At 36.0% G+C, this 23,490-nt stretch overlaps 1 protein-coding gene across 1 annotated transcript in view; it reads left to right on the top strand.

Moving 5' to 3' along the window:
* WDR49 (WD repeat domain 49) overlaps positions 1-23,490 on the top strand; it is a 147,429-nt gene that overhangs the window by 3,587 nt on the left and 120,352 nt on the right. The window contains 1 exon segment of the mRNA XM_037729507.1: positions 22,426-22,866. Coding sequence (XP_037585435.1) covers positions 22,426-22,866 — 441 coding nt within the window.

Raw genomic sequence — 23,490 nt, 5'->3', positions numbered from 1 at the left:
TCTCTGGATGCTCATATTTTGATGACAACCATATTTTACATTTTCTTCGAAACTCCAAAAGCCAGCTATTGTACGAGGAAGAGCAGCTGTGGTTTGCTCATATTATAGGAGTGGTGAGAAGTAAAAATTTTGGTCTAAGGAAAATGGAATTTTGGGAAAGCCATGGGGCCTGATATTTATTGAGATTCCTCCTGGGAGTCTGGCTATATAGGTGTCTGAGTATTTCTTTTTTACATTCTCCATTGCTGACCTTTGTATGTCAACAATGGTTTAACATTAGGCTTTAATGGTAGATTCATTGCTGTCTGTTTGGTTTGAGATCATAGTTTGCCCTGTGCTCCTGGGCTCTCTGGGTTAGGTCCTAAACTGCTTTTGTCAGCAACTGTGTCTATGTCTTCTCCTGGCACACCTGTTCTGGACTGATTGTAAGCCGAGAGCTGGGGGCTGGCCCTACCCCATCCGCTCCATGCTGTCATTTGCCCAAGACCTGCTAAATCTTATAGCTTTAACTAGAGCTGGACGTGAAACCTCCTAAGCCACGTGTAAAATGTGAGGCATTTATGCTTAAAGTAGGAAGGGTCAAATAGTGTAGTGTAAGAAAGGCATAGTAAAAATCCTAGCAAGAATGCCCTGGAGACTATTCCGTGAGAATTCTTAAAACAAATCTGTGTTGGAGGTGAATGAAATCTAAGCACAATGCACTTATTCAAACTGAATCTCAAAAGACCAGAGAAGTTCAGTAATCAATTCTGCAAGTTGTAGAATTGTGCTTAATGAGTAATAAAATAATTACATTTACAGAATTTTGATATTCTTATCCTTGATCATCTTTATAAAATTTCCTAGACACCTGAACAGTAACTTGGGAATTTTAGAAAGCATTTTACAGCTGGGTCTATGAACTGCTTGCTTGCTTCAAGACAGAGCTAAGGATGCTAATGTCCTGCCAGGCAAGCTAGGCTCGACAGAAATATAGAAAGTCAGATTGTCACTGCCACCCTCCCCTCTCGGCTTTTAAAAAATGTGTCCTTCTTTCTAAACTGTCAAGTTTCCTCCAAATTTATGGATGACGCATCCTTCTCTAGGCCTTCTCATTGCCCATTGTACCTTCATTACTAAGGTACCTAAATAAACAGGTCTTCCTAAATGTGTCTCATACTCCAAACTATTCTTATCTCTTGCTTCTTTTCTTTGTACCCAGGCGCCACCATCCCAAACACATAAGTAAAATTACCCATTTTTGTTTCATTCCCTTTCCTCAGAACTTTTAGATGGTCTTATCTCTGATAAAATGAGATGGTCCCTAAAGAGCATTTAAAATTTTTTCTTAAGATAAAACTGATAAGGTATGAAGTTGGATATTATGCTATCCAGCGATGTTGCATATTGGAAAATCTTCTTTTATAGTGTATACAAATTGTGTAAAATATATAATATCTGCCACATGACAGAGGTGTTATTTCCTGCTCACATAACGTAAAAAGCAGGTATTTCTAATTGGCGAGAAGATCTAAGCAGGGATTCAGGTCTCAGGCTGTCTCCACCTCCTGCCTTCTACACAGGCCAATCAGCTGGTAGCAGTGGGGAACGCTGGGGAATGTTTTTGTGGACCAGCTCACATCCCATTAGCTAGCAATCAGCCATATGGTTACATGTAACTTCAAGTTACTTCAAGTCATATGGCAAGCAGGAATAGCTGTGTGACCCGCTAACAACCTCATCCATGATCCTCTTAGAATTTAGTGGTAAGAAAACTTCCTTCTCTCCTAAGAAACCAGCATGCTTCAGTTTGTAAATTATGGAGACCCTTGTGTCTAATTGTATTTTGTGTTCTGTCTTAGCTGCCCGGGAGTTCAAAGCTAAATTTAGTGTTCAATTTTTACAACTATGCTTAACTTAGGTTATCTGGGACAATTGTCTGCCATTTTTATTATATGACTCTTGTTCTTGTATCTTTGTTTTAATAGTCAGTCCTATTGCCTATGTATCTTCTGTTGCAACTGAACTAAAATTCTTTCTGGAAATCAGTGGAGGTAAAAATGATGAATAAAAATTTAATACCTTTCAAGTATAGTAAGATTTTATGAAGCACTTAGGTTGACATCATGTTATTTGATCCTTTACGAGACTGAAATGTAGGTGCAGCATACATTTTTACCTCCCATTTACAAATAATGAGATGAAGGACTGAAAATATTCAGTTGAATCCCCCATGGGCAGAGCCAGGACTCAGAGGCAGATTGCCAACTTTGTGGTCCATGTATGGCATGGCTTTTACAAGGTAACCTTCCTTTGGGATGTTGCTCAAAGAAACATGAATCCAACAGGATAAAGATTTCCTTAACAAAATGCATGTTAATAGCACGCAGTCTCTGTGCTCTGCTAACTTGGAGCTAATGCATAATCAGCAAATAATCAACAACTGCTACAATGAAATCAATGTAGAGAAAGAGTGGAAGAATGAAAATAATAACCAATAGTTTTTTTTTTTAAAGTATTTTTTTCTTTGTAAAGGCATCTCAGTGGAGACTTGTGAGAAGGTAAATATCTGAAGCTTCATCTCTAACTCCATTATATAGCAAAAAGTGCATTCTCCGGCCTCAGTCAATTCATCATTTGCTGAACAAAGACAGCAGGTCATAGCATTTCTCATCCCATCACCCTTAGTGGAATCAAAATACCTATTTTTGTTGGCAGCAGAAAACACTAAGGTGATAGCATGAAGACAAATCCAATACCACTGCAGCTGTCACAATTAGAAATGGCAGAGAAATTCTGTGGTGGTTTTATCTAATTTGTTAAAATTCATGATAGCAAACAGCATCATCACCAAAACTCAAGGAAGTTGTATCTCAATACAAATGAAATTTTGCCTTCCCAAATACTACTGCCTTTGTGCTGAATTTTGTGGCAAGTTCTAACAGTTTCCTGCCTTTTCAAATCTGTGTACTTTTATAACAGGCACTTATAAAAATTAATCTGGATCAGAGTGGGTGATGAAGAGTGCTTTTATAAAAAAGTGTTTTAACCTTGAGCTTTGGCCAGAACCGGAGAAGTGAAGACAACCCAGAAAAGCTTGTTACAAAGGAGGGAGGGAGGGAGAAAAAAAGCAGAGATGTCTATGGCTGTTCATGTGTAGTGCATCAGCTTAGCCAGACCTGTGGGCTAAGGGCACTGCTACTTTTAACGTTTTCCTGAGAATTAAACAAGAAAAATGACTGAAAGAATGAAAGCATGATTATTTGTGGCATTTTGACTTCATTTTGGTCACGTTTTGCCAAATATAAAATATTAATGATGACACAAGGCACCCCAGCTCTATTGCTAGAAATAGGAAGCCTCCAAACAGCCCCTAGTGATTGCTGACATTTTCCCAAGGCTCTGCCTCATACTTGTCCAGGAACAAGTCCCTTGGGGTCTTTTCTCCCTTCATCATGTCTCACCAGCATTCTGTGGATATGACTGTCATGAAATCCTGATTCTCTAGGCACCAACATCTCTGCCAGCTCATTACCAGAAACATCATTTTCCTCGACTGCTTCACTTCCCATGTGTGCCTGTATACAGCTTTCTCTAATCTCAATATATTCAAGGCCAAATTATCACACTAGTTTTGCTACAGACCTGTACTGTTCAATATGTGCTACATTTGGTTATTTAAATAAGAATAAAATAAAATTCAGTTCCTAGCATGCAGCAGCCATTTCAAGTACTCTGTAGCCACATGTGGCTACTGGCTACTATACTGAACTGCAAATAACATTGAACATTTTTATCATTGCAGAAAGTTCCATTGGACAATGCTACATCCAGCCCTTTTTCATGATTTCATACTAACTTGCTCTGCTTCATCACTTCTGAACATATATTTGTCGCGAAGGAGCTGTTGTCAGCTCCTCAATCCCCTTGTAAACACCATCAGACTGCCCGTGTCTCAGAACCCAGAGGCCAAACTGATCCTTATTCCCAGAAATAGTAGAAAATGTTTCCCTTCACTGGAGTCTATTTTTCCATGTTCCTTTCCTAGGACTGTAAAGAATGGGAAGGTCTATTCCTTTCAGGGGAATCCTTCCTTCCTTCTGGTCCAACTCCCCTCATCTCCCAACACACACACAGGTATTTAGTCTGGATTTATGGTTCCAACAAGTCCATCACAAAATTATCTGACCTGGACCATTACCCAAAATGTTTCAGTCACACTGGTCATATTTTACTTATTCCTGTTCTAGGGCCTACCAGATGCTTGTGCCTCAGTTTGGAATATTTCTTTCCCATTCCCAATCATTTCCTGGCTAACTCCTACTCGCATGTGTGTAAATACCACTGCCTTAGGAAAGCCTTCTCGTACGTACCATGCAGGTAGGATTAGCGCACTACCATGACCCTGCTTTCTCTTCTCACAGCTTCCTATATGTTCCTTTGGCTGCTTTCATCACAGATGCTCTCGTTAAGTGCAATGCCATTATTTGTTTAAAGTCAAATAGAAGTGCCAGGCAGGCTATGAGAGACAATTCAGTATGAGAGAATCGCAACATAGATTCTGGAGGAGAGAGATCATGAGCTGAGATATCTGGAGGAGAGAACAGACTGTTTAAGACTGGACCTTACAAAATTCTTCAAGGAGGTGGAGAAACAACTGGAGTTGGTATGAGAAATAAAGCAGCAGAGTTATTTTCTGGAAGTAGAAGGAGAAGAACAAATGAAAAAGGAGGGTATAGCCAGCCATATAAAGTTTCATTTATTTTTATGATTCCTATTTAGTAATCCTTGTATTATTAAAATAAATTAGGCTGGGCATGGTGGCTCATGCCTATAATCCCAGCACTTTGGGAGGCCAAAGTGGGCAGATCACCTGAGGTGAGGAGTTCAAGACCAGCTTGACCAGCTTCAACACGGTGAAACCTTGGCTCTACAAAAATACACAAATTAGCCAGGCATGATGGCAGGTGTCTGTAATCCCAGCTACTTGGGAAGCTGAGGCAGGGGAATTGCTTGAACCCGAGAGGCAAAGGTTGAGCCAAGAATGTGCCTGTACACTCCAGCCTGGGTGACTAAGCGAAACTCCATCTCAAAAATAAAAATGAAAAATAAATAAAAGTAATACATTATCCTCATGGTAAAAAATCCAAGCTAAACATGAAATTTCCTCCTTAGCATGGCCCACCCTCAGTCATTATGCTCCCCTGGGTAGCACTCTTAATATTTTCTGGTGTATTTTTAATGCATTTTATTCATATCCACATATCCATCTATGTATATTTATGTATATATTTACATATATTGTCATATTTTATGTATTCAAGGAAGAGTGCTACACAAATAGCTGCGAATCATGTGAAAAGGTACCCAAATTTGGTAAGAATTTGATTTGATCCTGTAATCAAGGAAGACATTCTTTTTAGAATCACCAGATTGGCAAAGATTAAAAAGATCGATAACATTTACTGATGGCAAAGAACCAGGGGAATCGGCACTCTTACTAAGATTGTAAATTGGCAAAGCTTTTCTGGAAGGCAATTTGCCAGTATATATCAAATATAAGATGTACCGCATGTGTACTTTGTAATCAGCAATTCTAATCCTACAAGGTACCCTAAATACATTCTGAAGTACAGAAAAAATACATGCAAAGGTATGATTGTAATATTTACAAATGAGTATTTACAACCCAAATATTCTTCAATTGGATGAATGGATAAAGTATGCTATACTGCTACTCATCAGCTATTAAAAAGAATAGGATTTGCTGTTCAGTGAAAATAAGACAATCACAGAATAGTGCATATTCATATTCTAAAATAAAAATTGTATGTATTTGTGTGGTATAGAAGTTATAGAAAAAGAAAACTGATTATGGGGTAAGTTATAGCAAATAGGTTTGTAGGCACCTTATATATACACCATAATTCAATGCAAACATAAATGTTCTTAAAATGCTGGTATATCTTCATAACCTAAAGACTCTGTAGTACTATTTCTAAATGTATGTTTAGCTGAAATTAAGAGTGCTGAATTTAAAAGCAGGGCCTTTTATAGATACTATGTCCTTCTACTTAGAGTATTAACTTTCTTCCATTGAATTTTAACATTCAGAGAGAGAACATAGAGAGCTATTCCACTGTTTTTGTTTTACAGGTGATGAACAGAAATCCAAAAACAGTGAAGTAGGGGGGATTTGTCCTTGTCTATTGAGCGATTTGCAGAGCCAGAAGGTTGTCCAGCATGGTCTGGTAGCCAGCTTTTGTTTTTGTTTCTCTCTTAGTGAACAATTTAACTATTTTTAACTTATTTATAATTTCCCTAAGTTATTTTATACATCATTATTCTATAATCTTGGCCATCATTCACTATTATGACCCCCTCCCCAAACTGGCTATTATGAGTAAAACAGATGACTATCTCTTCCTCAATATAGAAGAGAATATTTACAACATAGTCATCATTTACTCATTCTTACAACAAATATTGGATGTCTACCCTGTAGCAATTAAAAGCTGCTTAGACCCAGGCCTTTCTTCATGGAGGGGTATATTTTAAGTAAACTTCCCTAGTAACAAAGGCATTCTTCTAGATAACCATAATGCCATTTTTATGCTCAGGAATTCAACTTTATACATTACCTAATGAAAGGTTGATATTAAAATGTCCCCGTTTTGTCCCAAATGTCTTTTATATAGTTCCTTTTAAAATCACAGATCTAATCCAGAATTAGAAATTTGCTTTAGTTGACACATCTCTTTCATTTCTTCATTTCCTTTAATCTTGAGGAGTTGCCCCACTTTTTTCTTGTCTTTCATGACAAACATTTTTGAAGAATCCATGCCAGTTGTTTAGAACATCCCATAATCTGGATTTTCTTATCAATTCTTTACTGTTACATTCACCTTTGCCATTTCTGGAAAGAATACTACACAGTCATCTCCACCTCTTGTATGGCATGGAGAGTGACATTATGTCAATTTATCCCATTATTGGTGATGCTATAATTTGGATCCCTTGATTGAAGTGGAACCACCAGAGTTATCCGTTGTAAAGGCACCTGTGGGCTGATACTTTTATACTATATTGTGAATATTCTTCAACACGATTTCACCTATTGGTTTGACTATTGACTGATTATCTTTGCTGGAAACAATGACTAAACTGATGGTTAAAAAATGGTGATTTTTAAATGCTACTGATTCTTATTCATTTTCAGTATGGCATTTTTTTTTTTTTCCTGTAAGAAAGTCTTCTGATCCTCCTCCTTTCTCCCTCTCATTCTCTCTGCCTTGATTCTGACTACAGTTTTATGGATTTGTTTATGCTATTCCATGTGCCGTTTTCTATTATGATCATTATTTTTTGATACGAAAAATGCCCCAAATTTGGCCAGTGTGAGCCCCCTTCAAGCCAGCTCTTGTATCCTTTTAACATATTTTGATCTATCTCTTATTCCTGCTTTGCTTTCTGGCACAAGATGATGTTACTGCCCAAGACCTGGAACCAGCCACATCTCCAGGGATCCCTAGTTCCATTCATTGGAGAATGGTAGTAGTGTGTTTAAGTAGTTTAACAGGTGTATTCTACTCTTTTGTTTAAATGTAGCTTGGTTCATTCAACCTCTGTCATATTCGTGGATCTGGGTAGTAGCGTGTTCATTGCTATTAGGGGTGTCATCGCTTCCAGGCCCTTTCAGTTGATGTAGCTAGAACATATCCACATCTAGTTATATCAACATTTATATATTTATTGATCTATACATATTTATAAAACTAATGAATTTATACTAATATCTCCAATTCAATTCAAACACCACAGGGTTCTTCTCCAGCTTCTGTCACTCCTTACTTGCATCATTTGTCTTTCCATGCTTTCACATTTTGAACCTTTGTTCTAGCAGCAGTAATATATTTATTCAAATGCCTTATTCTGTAATGTATATGAAATTGTTTCAGAACTATTACATCAACACCATCCTAAAAACGAAAGTGAAATTCAAGACTTACGTGCAGTTTTTTGCATTATATTGCACTAATTGTATATGGTTGAGAACTGGGCTTAAAAATGGCACTAAAATTAATTTCTCTTTCTGTGTGGGTTGTATGAACTTGTTACATGGTTAGGTTAGTATATATACATATTACATTTTAGAATTTAAAAATCTGATTTTATTTTGTTGACTACATGGAACATATTTATAGTTCTCAAGTCAAAACTGTATAAAAATGCACACTTAGAAAAATTTTACTATCTCCTCTATCCTTTTCTCCTCATCCTCTTATTTTGCATTGGTAACAATTTTTATTCACTTCTGAAATATTTTTCCATGTGGTTCTGTTTTTAAACACATATTACGTGTATGTTTATGTGTATATTTTTCTTTCTCACATAAAACATAGCATACATTTATTCTCTGTTGCATTTTAATTGTAATTGATTCACAATATATCTCTATATAAGTCGATTGGGAGTATTTTCATTTGTTTAACAGATGTATTATACTCTTTTGTTTAAATGTAGCTTGGTTCATTTAACTTCTGTGATATTCATGGACCTGTAGGTTGTATTTTCCCCCAGTTTTTGGTTCTGAAAATATTTAAATCCAAAGAAAAGAGGAAAGATTATTTTTGAAGGAAAATGAATTGTTATTTAGACATGTTGATTTAAATTATAGGACTTCCAAGTCAATCTATCCAGTATGGAAACAGGAAAGAAAGGTTTAGTGCTCAGAAGGGAGGTCTAGATAAAGATATTTATTTGGACATCCTCAGCAATTAGACCATGTTTGAAGCCTACGAAATCGGGTCATATAAATCAGCTCGAGTATATGAGATGGGAAGAGAAGGGGTCATAAGGCCAAAAGCTAAGATATACTAATATTTAAGGGGTACACAGAAAAAGTTGTACTTACAAGAGATACTGAGAAGGAGTGATCAGAATTATTGCCAAGAAACACAGTATAATGTAAACCAAGGAAAGTAGATGTTCTTAGAAGTAGGGAAGAGTCAACAGAGGTAAATTCTGCAGAGATAGGTGTTAAAAACATATAACTTATGGGTGGGAGCCATCCAAACTTGGAGATACGGAATCATTGGCTCGAATCCTCATGCCATAATCCTGGAAATCCAGAGCCCTTTCCAAATTTCGGCAAATTTAAAATCACCTCTGCCTGCCCTCCATGGCAGCTGACATCTTTGTTCTTTATCAGATTACACATGCCAGAGACTCATCTCCTTATGTTGAATACAATTCCTTATTCAGGAATTTTCATTCAGAAAGAATTTACAAGTTGAGTAGATGCAACTGAAGGTTTTTGGGAAGTAGGTGTTTGGGCTGGAGTGGGAAATATGTCAAACACAGATACTTCCATTATTAAAATAATTTTAGCCATATTGCCTGTGGGGTTTTCTCAATGCCCCTTTATTACCACACAACCCTCAGCCATCTTGCAGTCTCCAATCCTCTCCACTTCCCATTTCAGCCACCATTTTCTTCTCTCTCTCTCTGTCTAATCAAATTAAAAAACAAAAATACCAAATTAGTTTCCTTTTACAGCAGCTTGATCCCTTTTCTTTCTTGATTGGTGTCTTGCAAACCCCTCATTTTCCAACTAAATGGGAATCTCAAGGTATTTTTTATAAACAAAGACATTTTGGCACCAAACATTAACTTGCTACATCTTCACTTTTATCAGGCGAGAACCAGAAAAAACTGTATTGAAATGTTTAGCCACAGGATTTTTTGGTCTTCTTGTTAAGAACTGCTTCAGTAGAGCTGCTGGATTGCAATAGATTGTGTGAGCCGGAGGTGAAAAATTGAGACAATGTGAGAACATGGTTATTTCAATTTGGCTGTGAAAGGATGAGAAGGACGAGACAGTAGCAAAAAGCAGATGGCAATGTCAGGGGAAGATGGTTAATAAATGACTTGATCATGTTTAAATACTGATAAAAAGGAGTCAATAGAACAAGAGAATAACAAGAGAAGAGATTATCGAGGTAGGTCAGAAGGACGTGTCCAGAACACAGAAGTTCTGCTCTCACAGGAGAGAAAAGGAGATGACTACAGATACAGGTCATTTCTTATGTGGGGTGCAAAACATTTCTATCTGATTGATTCTGCCATTTCTTTCTCCTCCTTGTCATTCTTTTCCTTCTGCTCCTTTTCTTTGTGAGTTAGGAGTCAAATTTATTAGGAAGGGAAGGAAAACAAAGTAGGAGTTTTAAAAAACTGGAGAACAAGAATGAGAGTTTAGCAGGAAAACATGGAAGGGACATTTCAGGTTGGATATCATGTATTTATTTGTTGTGACATCATTCTGCTGCCCTTGTCCATCAGTGTTCAGCAGCCTGGGTACAGGCACAGATAGGATGCTTTTCCAGTGCTGTGTTTTGCTAGATATCTGAGATGAAAGGATGACAGAACAAAGGAATGAAGATAATGACCAGAGATAGGTTGAAGTTGGATCTTTTGTTTGAGAAGGAGTGAGAGGAAGAAAGAGCTGATAATCTGTTGAAAAGCTTCCCCTTAGAACCTGGATTAGAATCTTTATAACTTTTCATGCTTACCTTGTTGATTCAAAGTTTATATGTGAAATTTAAGTACATTATTATAAAGCTTTAGGCTTCTAAATAGATGGCTTTTATCAAAACAGTATGAGATGATTTGGGAGTATACATTCCAAACTTACATTTTTCTGGTTTGTTGATGATTGTGTTATCCTAAAGAAAATCAGATTTTGTTGAAGCCAATATATTTGAAGCGTTGTGAAGGTAGTTAAGAATTGGAAATTATTGGCTCTAGGTCTGTTTCTGCCAATAGTGAACTATGTGACCTCAGAGAAGACTTTCCTTAATAAATCTGAACATAAGTTTCTTCCTTTTAAATGAAGGGTTTAGTGTAGATTCTCTAAACTTTCTTCCAGCTCTAACATGGTATTAATCTATGATTCTATGGATGCGTAAACTTCTTTACCATAATCATGGTCTCCAAAGGAACAGAAAAAATTTTAAAGTGTATCTTTAGACTGCTACAGTGAGATTTTCAGATGAAAATCAATGAAGCTCAGTTCTCTCCTGGCTGCACTATTTCACTGGTCAGGCTTATTCTCCCAAGTTTCTAGCTCAGGCACAAAAGATAATAATAAACATCACCTTAGATCTATAGCAGATAATTGGAGAATTTCACACTTAGAGAAAATTAGTAAGAACAATTATATTTCTCAGGGATGATGATCACTTTATTTAAAAGAGAAAGATTTATTTATTCCCCCTCCCCCCTTCAGGTTAAATTCACTTCTAATTCACCAACTGGATAGGAAATCTACGTGTTGAATTCTTGGTTTGTGGGAGTTTGGTTCCAAATCTTAAATTCAGTCAAGGTCTGTGTCTTTGTTAGTTACAAAACTTTATTCAAATTGATGAGCTCTTGAATAATTGACATTATAGCATAAATGAAAATTAAATTCAACTAAAATCTATTGAAGCAAGAATAAAAGAGCACTATGAACCTTGACTAGCAGACTAATTTCCCCTGTTCTGTTGTTCACTTTCTCATAAATGTTCATTAGTAGGTAAAAATTGCAGGGGATGATATAAACTGATGCATCTGTTTTGCAATAACGTATCTAATCTTCTGCTCCAGGAGACATTCACAGAGTTTGACAGCAAATCCTAATGCATATTCATAACCAATACGCTTTGTAACCAAGGGAAATTGAGGCAAGTAGAACAGAATGAAGCATGAGAAATCAGCATGTTAATTTCAAATTTAATTATAGTTATAGGGGAAAAGCCTGCATTTTGATAGTGTATACTCATTCAGCTGTCATGGAACATTAACAAAAATTCATTCCAAATTCCTAACAAAAGAAATATTAATTTTGGTAAAGTGGTTGATAAAACTAGCAGGTTATGAAGAAAATAAAAAATTGAGACCCCATTATAAACTATTTTTCAAGTAAAGAAAAAAAGCAGTGCAGGATTCTAATGATCTGAAATAAATGTAGACAACTTCAAAATTATGGAAAGGTATCTAGCCCATACAAGCTATCTTTTAATGGAATATTTCAGCATGCTTAAAGGCTACATTCCATTTAAAATTAGGAAAAACAGTAGTTAATATGATGCTTGTAATCCTATTACTTTCAATAACCTAAAAACATGTGTTATTAGTAACCAGCACACCTAAGCTTTCCACTGAAGTGTACATATTCAAGGAGTATTGATCTTGTCTTGTTCAAAGTAATCTGTAAAGAGGAAGTCAAACCATTGCTGTTTGATGATATGACTCTATACCTAGAAATTCAAAAAGCTTCTAGAACTGATAAAAGAATTCAGCGAAGTTTCCAGATACAAAATTAATATACACACACATCACTAGCTCTCCTATATACCAATAGCAACCAAGCTGTGAATCAAATCAAGGACTCAACTCCCTTTACAATACCTGCAAAAAATAAAATGAAATACTTAGGAATATAGCTAACCAAGGAGGACAGGTGAAGGACTTCTACAAGGAAAAGTACAAAACACTGCTGAAAGAAATCATAGATGACACAAATAAATGGAAACACATCCCATGCCCATGGATGGGTAGAATTAATATTGTGAAAATGACCATGCTGCCAAAAGTAATCTGCAAATTCAAAGCAATTCCTATCAAAATACCACCTTCATTCTTCATAGAACTAGAAAAAAATCCATCCACATGGAACCAAAAAAGAGCCCACAGAACCAAAGCAACACTAAGCAAAAATAACAAATGTGGAGGTATCACATTACGATTTCAAACTATAAGGCCACAGTCACCAAAACAGCATGATACTGGTATGAAAATAGGCACATAGACCAACAGAACAGAATAGAGAACACAGAAATAAACCCAAATACTTACAGCCAACTAATCTTCAACAAAGCAAACAAAAACAAAGTGGGGAAAGAACATCATATTCAACAAAAGGTGCTGAAATAATCAGTAAGCCGCATATAGGAGAATGAAACTGGATCCTCATGTCTCACCCTATACAAAAATCAATTCAAGATGGATTAAGGACTTAAGTCTAAGACCTGAAACTATAAAAATTCTAGAACATTGGAAAAACCCTTCTAGACATTGGCTTAGGCAAGGATTTCATGACCAAGAGCCCAAAAGCAAATGCAATAAAGACAAATAGCTGGGACTTAAGCTAAAGAGCTTTTTCACAACAAAAGGAACAGTCAGCAGAGTAAACAGATAACCCGTGGGTTGTCTGTGGATTGGAAACAGGGTGGGAGAAAATCTTCATAATTTACACACCTGACAAAGGGCTAATGTCCAGAATCTACAAAGACCTCAAACAAATTAGCAAGAAAAAACCAACCCCATCAAAAAGTGGGCTAACGACATGAATAGACAATTTTTCAAATGAAGATATACAAATGGCCAACAAACATCTGGAAAAATGCTAACGATCAGAGAAATGCAAATTAAAACCACAATGTGATAACACCTTACTCCTGCAAGAATGACCATAATCAAAAAAATTTAAAAAATAATACATTTTGGCATGGATGCAGTGAAAAGGAGACACTTTTACACTGCTGATGTGAATGCAAACTAGTACAACCACTATGAAAAACAGTGTGGAGATTCTTTAAAAACTAAAGGTAGAACTAGCATTTTTATCCAGCAATCCCATTACTAAATATCTGCAGAGGAAAAGAAGTCATTATACAGAAAAGATATTGCACATGCATGTTTGTAGAAGCACAATTTGCAATTGCAAAAATATGGAACCAGCCCAAATGCCCATCAATCAACAAGTGGACAAAGAAACTGTGGTATAAATTATATATATTATATATATATATAAATTATATGTTATACAATAGAATATAGACAATAGAATACTACTTGGCATAAAAAGGAATGAATTAATGGCATTTGAAGCAACCTGGATGTAATTGGAGACTATAATTCTAAGTGAAATAGCTCAGAAATAGCAAACCAAACATTGTATTTCTCACTCATAAGTAGAAGCTAACCTATGAGGATGCAAATTCATAAGAATAGTATAATGGACTTTAGGGACTCCAGGAAAAAGGGTGGGAAGTGGGTGAGGGATAAAAGACTACAAATTGGGTTTAGTATATACTGCTCAGGTGATGGGTACACCAAAATTTCACAAATCACCACTAAGATACTCACTCTTATGTAAGTATACTTGTGTAACCAAGTACCACCTGTTTCCCCAAAAAAATCTGTGGAAATAAAAATATTTTTAAAAATTTAGTGGTGAGTGCTTAGAAAAATTTTTGGCATGCAACAGACACTTAACATTTGTTGACTGAACAAATAGGTATACCTACTCTGTGCAGCTTCATATGGCATACATCCTTAATACATATTTATTAATGAGTAGATTAATGGATGGATGGACATTTCTCCCAGTGGCTTACAACTCATTAATTTGATATTTATTTTGAGGATCTGAAACAAATACCAATGACTTGAGGGTAGTACATCTTGGGTCAGTGACATGCTAATCCACTGCCAACCTTTGACAGAGGAGGAAATAACCAGTCCAAGTTGGACTGTGCTCTTTTAATAGTGTTAAAATGGGACTTTTGTCTTGGTCAAGTTCTTGTCTGCAGAGTAGGATAAAGGAAAGTATTTCTTTTCTCATTTCATTATGAAATATTGCTATTGAAAAGAGGGGACAAAAATATAAACAGTATTTCTAATGGTTGGCAGATTTTGAAAGATAAAGGGTCTGCTTTAGAAATATATTTTTCGCCCAGAAAGTATGTAAATATTTAGGCTTCTTAATAGAACTATACTTTAGCCACCAATCGATAAGTCTTAAGGAGAATAATACCCCATATTTATGAGGGTCTTGAGAACAGGCAACATCATACTTTGTTGATGGGAATGTAAATTTGTTCAACCACGTAAAACAGGATTTGGCAAAATATGTAAAACGTCTTTCAGAACATGTAAATTCTTTGATTCAGTAATTATGTTTCTAGAGAATTTCCCTTAGGAAATAATTGGATAGCTTAGCAATGATGTGTGTGAAGGAATATATATATATATATATATATATATATATATATATATATATATGTTGCAGGGTTGTTTATATAAAACAGTAAAGCATTGGGAACAATGGAAATTTTTAATGGGGTTATAATTATATGTCTTCTCTATAAAATATTGTGCAGCTATTAAAAGTGGTAATAAAGATCAATATATATTGTAGGAGGCATAACTTTATGGTATAAGTGGAAAAAGCAACACAGAAATATATGTATGTATATCATGACACTATTTTGTAAATAACAAATGATCATTTTTGTTTCTGCCTAGAAATAAATCTGAAAGGCTGATGGCATTATAATTGATTTTATCATCTTGATTTTCTATAATAAGCATGGATTTTGTGCAAAAAAATAAACGTTTGTAAACGTGTGTTGGCACACTCACTCACATGTTGCCAACTGTACATGACCTCTTCTTAATGACAAAAATGCTGTCAAGTTTCTTAAAAAGGGTATATTTTTAAAGTTTTGCACTTATGGTCAGAGCTCAGTTTTCATGTAAGTTATATTGAAATCCAAATCTTACAAAGCTTAGAGCTGAAGGAAATTTTAGGTTTATGCTTTTTCTAAATAGACAGGCAGCTCACTAGAACTGACTGTAACTGCAAAACATGCTTTTGGGGTTAAAAGAAATGATTTAAAAAATATTCTTTGAAAAGAATTCAGGAAGACAAGAACATTTTCAAAAGGTCTAAAGTTGTGCCTAGTGATATAATCAAATGGACATTCTGAGTATATTAGCTTTCTGGTTCTTGCAACAATTGTAGTCAGTAACTGACTTATTTTCTTATTTAAATAGATATAGCAAAATAAATGTACAAACATTGTACTAGAAAGAACTGAATGAGATCATGTTTTCTAATGGCTCATATACTTTTCACCTTTAATAAAGGAGGAGTTCTAACAGAGGCCTGAGCACTAATTTTTACCTCAAAAAGACTGCATAAATATGGATTTATAAGAATAAAAGGATGTATCTTTAAAAACACTATTAAGTAGTTGGTATTTGAAGGCTTACATTCAAATGGGAACACACTGTCTATTGGAATAATAAAGGTTTTATTAAAGCCATAGTAATTAAACTTTTCATTAAAGGAAATGAGAATAATTTTATGCTCTATGTTTTATAATAAAGTAAAATTTCCTAAATTCCTAATATTCCCCTATCTACATTAAGTGTATAATTGTGAATTTATCCTGTTGTAGATGTGTCAACAATAATTAATGCTTGAATAGAGTTGTTTAATGTAAAGAAAATGGCCTCTATACAGATTATCTTATTTGTACTTTCTGCAAACACAGAGAGGTCATGGCTGGGTTAAAGACATACAAATGTTATGTGTCAAATTCAGGCATAAAACCCAGACACTAAATTAGCATTAATTTAAAGATGTGTGTATATGTATGCATATGTATGTATATCCCTGAAGACCGCTCAACAGTAAATTATTTTGCTACTCAGTGCTGAATCTAATGCAAGCTAAGAGGTTGTAGCAACTCAATTATGCTATATGCAAGTTGGTTTTTAGACTGAAAGGTTATCCTAGCTTTCTTTCTGTGGAATTACTTTCTGCCAATAAGTCCAGGATGGGGATATTTGGCTACAGAGCAGCACTACAAGTGGCTAAAGACAAGTTGCGATTACTCATATAGATGAAATGTCATTTTTGTATACATGAAAGAGCCATGGTTTCCGGGAACAGGTAAACTTTACTTTCACCAGGCTCAGTTAGGACAGTTTTCTATTTGTGCCTTTGATGAAGAGCAGCTGAAACAATGTGTATAGTTGTTTCTTTTTAAGACAAAAACTAGCATCTGCTGCTATGATGTAACAGTCATAGAAGCAGATGGTTTCAGACCATTCTGCTGGTATAGTCTCCTGCACTCATTCTCTGGGGCCCTAAGAAGTCTCTAAGAACCATCTAGTTAGCAACTAGCCACCCTGGTAGAGATCACCAATATTAGTAATTATGAAAACTTCCAAAGCCTTACACACACGCGCACACACACACGAGTTTAACTAAATTCTCAGAAAACCGTCATTGTTGACATGACTGAATTTATAATTCATCTATTATCTAAACCCTTTAGCAGGGCATTAACGTTTATTGAGTTTAAATGTGCTATACATACATTAAATTATCCCATGTGCCATATGTACATTAAATTGTGATTAGATCCTCATAACAGCACTAGGAATTTGTTATTATTATTCCTACTTAGAGGTGCAATAATTGAGGCTACAACTTAGAGCTCCACTTTCACTACCACACAATTTCCTAACCACAGTGTATGATATATATATATAGTATGATGAAATGAATGAATTCTAGCCCCAGAGAATGGGAGTCACTGATAAAGCAAGAATAAATCGTGTGGTAAAAGTTAATGCATTTGTGCTTTTAAGCTTGTATTAAAGATTAATTACCTTAATTGTATATTTAACTAATTTATTCAAGTTGACGTATGATAGAATTAAACAAACATATTAAAGCATCATGCTTCTTGAGAAAAGTTCGGATTTTTTAGTAAAAACAAACTACTAGATTTTAGCTGACGGTATGGCAAAAACATGGTTTCATTTTCAAACTTAACAAACTAATGGGTGAACAATTGGTAACAGAAATGCCATGGATATCATACAATTGCACTTTTGGGGTCAAATTTCATAACCTGGGCTTATTTCTTGTTTCTTTCCCCACTGGATATTGGTATTATCAACGTGCAGAAAAGTATGTAGTTGATTGCTTATGTTACTTTGGGAAAGAAAATTTATCATTTACAATTTGTTTCTAATTCTACATTCTTAAATGTAAAAAAGAAATTGTTTTAATATTTGCCAGAGTAGTTCCTTGTTCTTAGAAATAAAAATAAATTACTACCTCAAAGGAAGAAAATGCACTGAGATCCTTTTAAGTGTTGTTTTATTGATGAGATAATCTAAGAGATTGATTGATGCCATTATGTAATAGTTTAAAATAAAAATCAACATTGCTTTAGTTTTCAGAAATAGTTTGCAGTTTTGGCTCAGGTGGAACACTTTTAGGACTAGGTTTCTTTCTCTATACTTAAAGTCTGGATCACTGAAAAATTACCAGCTAAATATTTTTGACTAAAAATAACTGAACAAAGAATATAAGAATAATTAACTCCAGACTGGTTCAAACGGCTTGATATCAATTATTTCTCAGAAAGTTATTTTAATTAGTTAAATGACTGGACTAACCTCCATTAAACTAACCTCTATTATCTCAGCTAATTTTCATAAAATGTTTCTTGCAACTGATACTGCTTTACCTACTTTACAGATGGGAAATTATGGCTCAGCAGTACAGTAGCTTGCCAGTAGCTCTCATAATCTCTGGTGGAACCAGGCTTAAGCCTACACTGGTTTGACCTTCTCCGCAATATGCTGCCTCTGGTGCATCTGCCAGTCCCGACTCTGACCCTGACGTGGTGGGAAAAGTATTCTTTCATAATGAATCTCACTGAACTAAACAGCTCATCAATGTTAAGCTATATCCTTATTTGAAATAGTTAGGCTTCATTATTTGTGAATTTTATACTTGCAAGTTTGTCTACTTCCTAAAATTTATTTGTAATCCCCAAATCAATACGCATGGCACTTTAATGGTGCTTCCGAGACACGTGCAGAGTGGCAAAAAATTTGAGTCTCCCAAGCTGTACATTCCAAGTGGTGATCAAATAAGGCAACACTCTGCTTTCTTTTTCCAGCTCTCATACTGTGAACAAGGGTCCTTTTTACTATCTCTTTAGTGCCATGTTTTTCACATGTTGTGCTTATTGATTTCACTGTTTAAAATGGCCCCCAAGTGTGGTGGAGGAGTGCTGGCTAGTCTTTCTAAGTGCAAGAAGGCTGTGATGTATCTTACTGAGAAAATGCATGCGCTTGCTTCATTCAAACATGAGTTTGATGCTGTTGGCTATGAATTTGTGATTAACAATATATTAAATAAGATGTCTTTCAGCAGAAACACCCCTAAAATTATGTATTGAGCAGTTGTGCAGAGGTTTGCAGAAACTTAACCTTGTGTTTCCCCTAGGAGCAATGGTTCAGTATCTGCTAATGCAGTGTTCTCAAACACCTTCTAGAACATAGCTACCATGAACAGCAAGAATCAATTGCATGTGGCTTCACTGTTCTTTGTAATGGCATACGTATAGAAGTTAATTTATTGGCCTTTGAGTAAAGTTTTACCATGGGGTAATTTTACTGGAATTACTAAGCACTCTTCAGGGATTCACCCATTTTTCAGAAACCACTTGACAGGCACCCCTCAGAGATATTTTGGATTTACTTCAAGATCACTGCAATAAAGTGGATATCAGAATAAAGGGAGTCACATAAATTTCTTTATTTCCTAGAGCAAATAAAATATGTTTAAGCTATAATGTAGTGTATTAAATGTGCAATAGTACATATCTAAAGAAACTGTATATATCTTAATTAAGAAATACTCTACTGCTAAAGAATATTAACAATCATCTGAGCCTTTGGTGAGAGGTAATGTTATATTTGTGGAGCGTCTTGCCTCAATGTTGATGTCAGCTGACTGATCAGGGTGGTGGTTGCTGAAGGTTCAGACGGCCGTGGCAATCTCATTAAAGAAGATAACTGCGAAGTTTGCCACATGGATGGATTCTTCCTTTCATGAAAGATTTCTCTGTAGCATGAGATGCTATTTCAGTGTTTTACTCACAGTAAAACTTCTTTCAAAATTGAAGTCATTACTCTCAAAACTTGCCACTGTGTTATCAACCAAGTTTATTTAATAGTCCACATTTTTGTTGTCTTCCAACAATGTTTATAGCATCTTCCCAGGAATAGATTCCATCTCAAGAAACAACTTTACTTGCTCATCTATGAGAAGCAACTCCACATCCATTCAAGTTCGATCATGAGATTGTAGCAATTCTGTCACATTTTCAGGCTCCACTTCTAATTTGAGTTCTCTTGTCATTTCTACCACATCCACAGTTACTTTCTTCATCTAAGTTTTGAACTCCCAAAAGTCTTCTATGAGGGTTAGAATCAACTTTTTTCCAAACTCCTGTTAATTTTGACATTTTGACCTCCTCCCATGAATTATTAATATTCTTAATGGCATCTAAAATGATGCCATTCTAGTTAATCCTTTCCAGAAAGTTTTAAATTTACTTTGCTCATATCCATCAGAGGAATCACTGTCTATGGCAACTATACTGTTCAAAAGATATTAAATAATCAGAATAGAAAGTTGAAGTTACTCCTTAATCTATGGGCTACAGAATGTGCGTAGTTAGCAGGCATTAAAACAATATTAATCTCCTTGTACATCTTTGTTGGAGCTCTTGAGCCACCAGGGCCATGTTGGAGCAGTACTTTTTTAACCGGAATTTTTTTTTTTTTTTTTTTTTTTCAGAGCAGTAGGTCTTAGCAGTGAGCTTCGGTAAACTATGCTGCATATTCAGTAAACCATGTATATTCAACAAACCATGCTGTAAACAGATGTGCTGTAATTCAGGCTTCGTTATTTTACTTATAGAGCACAGAAACAGGGTCTTGCTCTGTTGCCCAGGCTGGAGTGCAGTGGCACAATCATGGCTCACTGCAGCCTCTACCTCCCAGGCTTAAGTGACAACCCTTACCTCACTGTGTTGCTCAGTCTTGTCTCAAACTCCTGAGCTCAAGCAATTCTCCCTTCAGTCTCCCAAACTGCTGGGATTATAGGCATGAGCCACTGTGCCCAGCCAGATTTAGCATAATTCTTAAGGCCTCTGAGATTTGGGGAATAAACGAGCATTGGTTTCACCTTAAACTCACCAGTTACATCAGCCCCTAATGAGAGATTCAGTCTGTCACTTGAAGCTTTGAAGCCAGGCATGACTTTTTCTGTCTAGCTATGAAAGTCCTAAATGGCACCTTCTTCCAAATAAGGCTGTTTCCTTTCCATTAAAAATCTGTTGTTTAGCGTAGCCACCTTCATCAGTTATCTTAGCTAGAGATTCTGGACATTAGCAGTTTCTGCTTCATGTTATGCTTTGATGTTGTGGAGATGACTTCTTCAAACTTCTTGAATCAACCTCTGCTAGCTTTCAACTTTTCATCAGCAACTTCCTTATCTCTCTCTGCCTTCACAGAATTAAAGAGAGGGCCTTGCTCTGTGTTGGGTTTTGGCTTAAAGGAATGTTGTGGTTGGTTTGATCTTCGATCCAGACCACTAACATTTTCTTCACAGCAGCAGTAGAGCTGTTTCACTTTCTTATCATTCATGTGTTCAACGGAAAAGCACTTCAAGAACTTTTCCTTTACGTTCACAACCTGACTGGTGCAAGAGGCTGAGTTTTCGGCTTCTGTCAGCTTTTGACATGCCTTCCCCATTAAGCCTAATCATTTTTAGCTTTTGATTTAAAGTGAGAGATGTGAAGCTCTGACTTAAACATTTAGAGGCCATTAGAGGGTTATTGAGTTAATTTCCATATTTTTGTCTCAGAAAATAAGGAGGCCCAAGGAAAGGGAGAGAGAAAGCGGAATGACTGGTTGGTGAAGCAAATGCAAACATATACAACACCTGTGAATTAAGTTTGCTGTCTTGGATGGGCATGGTTCATGGAGCCTCAAAACAATTACAGTAGTGACATTAAAGATAACGGATCACAGATCACCATAACAGATTAATAATGTTTTAAATATTGTAAGAATTACCAAAATGTGACACAGGGATATGAAGTAGGCATGCTATTGAAAAAATGGCACTGATACACTTGCTGGATGCAAGGTTGCCACAAACCTTCAACTTGTAAAAATCACAATATCGGCAAAGTACAATAAAGAAACGTGCAATAAAAGGAGATATGCCTGTATGAATTTCCTATCGCTACTGTAATAAAGTACCAAAAACGATGACTTAAAACACACAAATGTATTAATATGCAGTTTGGAGTTCAGAAGCCCCAAATGGGGTTTACAAGGATAAAATCAAGTTGTCAGAATCGTGTTTCTTATGCAGGCTCTAGAGGAGAATCCTTTCCTTGCTTTTTCCGCCTTAAATAGAGGTGATCTGAATTCTCCGGCTCACAGCTTCACATCACTCCATGTTTCCATCATCAGATCTTCTCCTGCCTTATTCTTCCTGATATAAGAACTTTTGCGATTGAGAATGTCAGCTTCTAGCCCTGTCAATTACTTGCTCCCCAGCTTACATTCACTTGAGTATATTACTGTTAGGAAGCAAAAGACATTTTTCTTTTCACGTTGGCAGAATTGCTGATTAAATTCAGCTCTGTGGGTAGCACAGTGCTCTTGTGCGTATGATGCTTTCACTGTTGTCTCTCATTATTGTTTTTGGATTCCCGATTCTAGTCCCCAGAGCCAAGACAAATCATTTGTATGTCCAGAGAAGACTTCATGCAGAAGATGACAGAGATTGTTGGTTGGGGCACAAAGGAAGAATACGGGGAGCTCTTTGACAAAGTGGATGTGGCCCAAGATGGCTTCATTAACTGGGACAAGCTGACTTCATTTATACTGCTAGAGCTTTACGAGCAAGATGAACGAGCAAAGACAACTGTGGTGCCCCAGTGGGAGGACCTTGAATTCCTCCCAGTAAAACACAAGGACATCATTCAAAAATTAATTTTCTTAAAAAGTTCAAGTCATTATCTGACGATCAGTAAAGAAGGTTTATTAGCAATCTGGGGAGAGAATTTAAAGATGCAATAAACATTCCCCATCACTTCAGATGCCACCAAGTTCAAACACCTGTGGGTGACAAGCCTGGTTTCTCTGGAAAATGTAAACAAGGTACAGACTCTATTTAAAAAATTTACTGCTTGTAAAAGAGAAATAAGTTAGGGGGCCGGGTTCCTGGCTATTAGTAACAGAAAGCTACATTACTCTTGATGGCTTTACCCTGACTGGAAGGAGAACGGATAGTGCCAAGTGAGCTATACGATTTCCCAAGCTGTTCTCTTGGGTGCCTTGTAATGACATTGCTGCTGATGACTCAGATTCCTGGCTCTGTCTTCAATGAGGCCATGCTGCATCATTAGCTTATAAGAACTTTACTCCTGTGTAGTTTACAGGATTGTGGACCTACATGTAGAGCTGAGAGGCTACTATAGTGCATGGCAGGACTCAACGCAACTAAGGGGAACTGCTTATCTAATTTTGGTCACTGTACTAGTCAGTGTCTTCATTATAATAGTTAGGGCCCACTCAGCTTAAACATCTTTATATACCTATATCTCTGAGCAAGATAACATATTGTAAAATAATTCTGTGAGGGAAGGTTGGCACTTGAATCCATATTAATATTTTATATAAGCAGATGGTATAGATTTTACTATGAAAATTTTCAAGTGCGCACACAAGCAGAGAGAATAGTATTAGAAATGGATATATCCAATATTCATGCAATTATTTTCA

This window comes from Cebus imitator, unplaced genomic scaffold, assembly GCF_001604975.1.
Source record: "Cebus imitator isolate Cc_AM_T3 unplaced genomic scaffold, Cebus_imitator-1.0 Scaffold308, whole genome shotgun sequence".
In the NCBI taxonomy this organism is placed as follows: Eukaryota; Metazoa; Chordata; class Mammalia; order Primates; family Cebidae; genus Cebus; species Cebus imitator.
This window is presented reverse-complemented; position numbering and strand designations above follow the sequence as displayed.